The sequence below is a fragment of the Gekko japonicus genome, unplaced genomic scaffold, assembly GCF_001447785.1.
Source record: "Gekko japonicus isolate JY-2015 unplaced genomic scaffold, Gekko_japonicus_V1.1 scaffold1928, whole genome shotgun sequence".
NCBI lineage: Eukaryota > Metazoa > Chordata > Lepidosauria > Squamata > Gekkonidae > Gekko > Gekko japonicus.
The window spans coordinates 128,456-132,858 of record NW_015170339.1 but is presented as its reverse complement, the minus strand read 5'-3'; the positions used below and the strand labels follow the sequence as shown (position 1 = coordinate 132,858).

At 51.2% G+C, this 4,403-nt stretch overlaps 1 protein-coding gene across 1 annotated transcript in view; it reads left to right on the top strand.

Annotated features, from left to right (window-relative positions):
• SMTN (smoothelin) overlaps window positions 1-4,403 on the top strand; it is a 68,961-nt gene that overhangs the window by 35,450 nt on the left and 29,108 nt on the right. The window contains exons 11-12 of the mRNA XM_015418166.1: window positions 1,440-1,511; window positions 2,656-3,285. Coding sequence (XP_015273652.1) covers window positions 1,440-1,511; window positions 2,656-3,285 — 702 coding nt within the window. The remainder of the gene's footprint in view (window positions 1-1,439; window positions 1,512-2,655; window positions 3,286-4,403) is intronic.

Genomic DNA, 4,403 nt, shown 5'->3' with positions numbered 1-4,403 from the left:
TGCTCTCTCTCAGTGAGGGGATATTAGGATTGGCCTGCCTCCCAGGGTTGTGAAGAATTTTTTGTTTGTTTTAGGAGAGCTTTGTCCCACTCACTCTCAGGGTGGCCTGCAGGGTCCCCTCTCTCCTTTGAGGTCAGTGAGGCTGTGGAAGAGGGTGGCTGCCTGAGGCCATCTAAGTGAGCTTGACCGTTGAACTGGGATTTGAACCTGTCTGTCCTTGGCCCATAGTCTGCCATTCGAACCACAGTACCACACTGGCACTAAGGTAGAGTGTGCAAAATGCTAGGAATGATCAAAAAAACGTGCTATAGGCGCTACGCATCATTACCAGAATTACAAGGACGGCGGCCCTAGGCTTTGGAGGGTCTCACAATAGTAGGGTGAGGGGCCGTGGGGAATCATAGAATGTCCTGCTGGCCACTGCAGCTGTAGCCATGTCAGGACTGAATGCAAGGCCGCCCAAGGCGGGCCTTAGATGCTGGGGGAAATGCGATAGGAGAAGCCGGTGTGTATTTGTGGGCAGCGTCCTAATCTGCGGCTGGAAGCCTTTGAAGTGTAGAAATGCAAGTGAGAGCCCTGCGTGGGGTAGCGGCCGAGAGGCTGAGGCACGAAGTCCTTGGTTCAAAGCCTCAACCACTGCAAACTCAAAAGGTTTCTGCTACAATAAACATGTTATCCTTTAAGGTATCAGAGGGACCCCTCTTTTGGACTCCTCTTCCTTTTTTTACTCTAGTAGACTATCACGAATTCTCCCTCTTGTATTTGGCAAGCTGCTGTCCCTCAGGCTTAGTCCCCCTGTATGCCATGCAGGGATAACAGTAGTATGGTCTGCTTTGCAGGGCTGTCCTAGGAAGTCTTGAAGCCCAGGGACTAACAATGGTTCCTGTGCTCAGGCAAATGGGAACTGTTTCTGCTGGGGCTTTCTGGCGGACCACTTCTGTTCTGTGGAACGGGCTTCCTGAAGACTTGGGGAAGGCCCTCAACTCTGCAAAGTTTTCAGAAGGCATTTTTTTGGGGGACGAAGCTTGTGGCTGAGGATCAGTTTTTACGGCTGGATAGACAGCCTTCTCTCCCCTTTTTCTTCACGTTTGTATTTTCTTCCAAAACAAGGTTTTAGCTGGTTTTAATGATGTAAGCTGCTATTAAGTCCCATTGGTTGGGAGAAAAGCAGAATATAAGTATATTTTAAATAAGTATGACTGTGAGGCGTGCTGCTCCAAAACACTGCACCGATGATGCCAATCAGTATCTTTGCTAAGGACCAAGACACTGTGGGGTGTTCTGACCCATGGAATAAGGATTTGGGGGCTCACTGCTGACCCAGGTTGTTTGAAGGGCCCGTGAGTTTGGGAATCCCCATGTCGGATGTGACTTTATCTGCCCTTTTCCTTCACCCTTGACATTCTCCACCAATCCTTTTCCAACTTCTTGCCTGGCAGCTCCGTCACATGACGTCCCCGACCTCCACTGCAGCACCGCACCGACTACCCCGCAGCTGATTACCGTCACAGGTAATGTCCTGGCCTCTTTGATATGCTAGGTGTGTGCTCTTGTTCTGTCACATCTGCTGCTTTGTTACCTAGCCAGGGAAGACCGCTGTGGTGCTGGGTGGGGTTCTTTGCAAGCCTCGTGATCTTAGGTTTTGCTTGGTGCCTCTAGCCCAGCTCTGAGCTTGCCCGTCTGGCTGTCGTCTCTACTGTTTTTAATGTTCTTATGTTATCTTGTATTTTTAATATTTATGTACTGTATTTACTATATTCTACTGTCTTATACTTGCTGCAAACCAAGTTGTCTGTAGCTCTTCTCCGCTGACCCAGGGTCTGGTTTTATTCTGAGCACTCATACAGATAGTCTTCTTGGGAACATCTGTTAATTGTGCCTGATTGCCATCTGGGGTGTCATGGGTTAATATTCTGTGATTACGTTTTAGTTGTCAAATGTGTTGTTTTAATTGTCTAATCTGTTGTATAATTATATTCTGCGACTACTTTTTAATTGTTGCAACGCGCCCTGATTTCTGAGCACCAGGAGAGGGAGGGCTAGAAATTCAATAAAATGAATGAATGAATGATAAACTGAGTTAGGTACCTTGATGTGCCACCTGGAGGGATGTGATAGATGGACTACGGGCCTCAGGAAAGGAGAGGATTTAGTGTGCGGTGCAGCAACTGCCCATCACGATCTAACATGCACCGGGCGATGCCTCTGCCTCCCAATGACTTTTTGTGCAAGAGGGAAGACGGTGGGTTCCCCTACTGACTGTGAGTGGACATAGGGAGGGGGGTCCGAGAGTCCACTTAGGGGCCTAGTCATTAACTTGGCCGGGATTCCTGGGAAATTGTTAATGGGGCGAGGCCTGCTTGTCCAGATGTGGGATTTTCTTTCTCTACCCGGGGCAAGTCAGCAGGAGGAGGGGAAAGCTCTCCTACAATGGGAGTTAGCTGAGTAGGGGTTTTCTTTTGGTTTGTTTTGATTGAGGGAAGGTTGCTGGAGAGCTATAATGACATGGGAAGCATAAGCATTTTCTTCTGCGGGGTCCAAACTTTCTATCAAGAAGCTTGGCAGGATTCCCAGCTGTGATATAACTGGTCTCCGTTCCCAAGCCAACAAACACATCTCTCTCTCCTCTCTCCCCCCCGCCCCACTTTCTTGCAGATCCACGACGGGAGCAGCCCTTCCAGAGGTCTGGCTCTGTGTGGGAACGTGCTCGCAAGTTCAGCTCAGAGCCCCCCAGTAAAACTGTGTCTTCTCCAGCCCCCCAGAAGGGGGAGAGTGCCAGCAGGGGCTCTCGTGTCCTGCAGCAGCAGCAGCAGATCCTGCACCCGCAGCGTGTGACAGACTTACCTGCGGGAGTCCGTAGTGGCGGCGCTGGCAGCACTCTCCAGGATGGCACCAGGCGAACGAGGGAGTCCAGTACTGGCACAGAGCAGGCAGCAAAGCCCGCCTCCTCTCAAGCAAAAGCTGGGACAGTCCGGCCTTCAGCTCAGGGTCCAGCCAGCCCTAAAGAGGTGGATGGTCCCAAGGGGCGGAGCTACAGCAACCAATGGCAGGGCAGCAAGCTGACACCTGCCCGGCAGCCTGTTGAAAATGCCAAGGGGAGGTCTGCCGGCTCAGAGGAGCCCCGTGCCCAGCTGAGCACCTCCTCCGGCAACCCCCTGCCTTCCCAAGCGCACAACCCCAGCTCCGACGACGCTATGAAAACCCTTCTCACCATTGAGATCAAGGACGGCCGCAACCAGCCCATCCAGGGCCACGTTGTAGGGACGCCGGGTAACCAGCGGGCAGGTGAGTGGGGGACTTGCCAAGGGGAAGCCTGCTCGGGATGAATTTGCATGGGCAGTTGGAACCCTCAGGGTGGTGTTGCGGGGTGGTGGGTGCACGGAAGCTCCCTCTTCTGTTCAAAATCCTAGGATCTTGGGACTTACTCTGGTTCAAGGAGGCAAACAGTGGTTGCTTTTTCTCCACCTGGACTTTGGAGAAGGAGTGGGGGGGCATCTTCTGAGTAGAGCTGCCACTGGATTCCAAGATGTAGCGGTGCAGGCCAAGAAACACCTGTAGCTAAAAGAAAAGTTTTTTAAAAAGAGAAGTTAAAAGGATTTTGATAGCATGAATGTGATTTCTTGGGGGAAGGGGCAGGGGGTTGTGCGTTGAGGACTTCATCCTTTTTGGTGGATTGAGGACTGCGTGCCTGTGAGGCAGTTTTCCCACATCCCTTCATCTCTAGACATCACGCACCTGTGACAGTTCTGCTTGCCACAGAGCTGAAAAAGGGCACAGAGGTGTATTCCTGCCATAAAACTGTGGCAGCCAATCAAAATTCTGTCAGCACTGAGGAACCAGGTGAATTTGGAGAATGCATGTGTGGAGCAAAACCTCTGTAGAAATGTTGAGGGTAATTTAAATGAATTTTAGTGAAGGAGGGCAAGACATCTTGGTTGGGAGAGAGCATTGTGCATCTCTGCCTGCCTGCTGCCATCCTAAGGGTGTGGTGTACCAGCCAGTGCAACCTGCCTTTATTTTAGACGGACTCTGGTGTGCTTGCATGCTGTGTCCTTGTGTTGGGATACTTCCCTAGTGGTCTCAGGCTGCTGCTCTGCAGCCACCTCTGTCCTTGCGTCAACAAAGGCATTTGTCTCCTAAAAGCGACTTTGGGGAGGAGAGTTGTTTTGCTTTCCCCTGGGCATTTTGAAACAGCAGCTGTGGGGAGAGAAACATTTCCAGGGAGTTTTGAGGCATTTAGGGCGATGTCAAGTTCAGCGTTGGCAGGCAGCATCTGCCTGCGGTCCCAAAGTTTGGAAACTCTCCTATTTCTGGATGGATAATCTGCTGTCAGGGCTGGATGGGCTGTGGTTTCTCCTCTTAAGGATGGAGTGGAAAGTTCTGTGTGTGCATGTAGCAGGAAT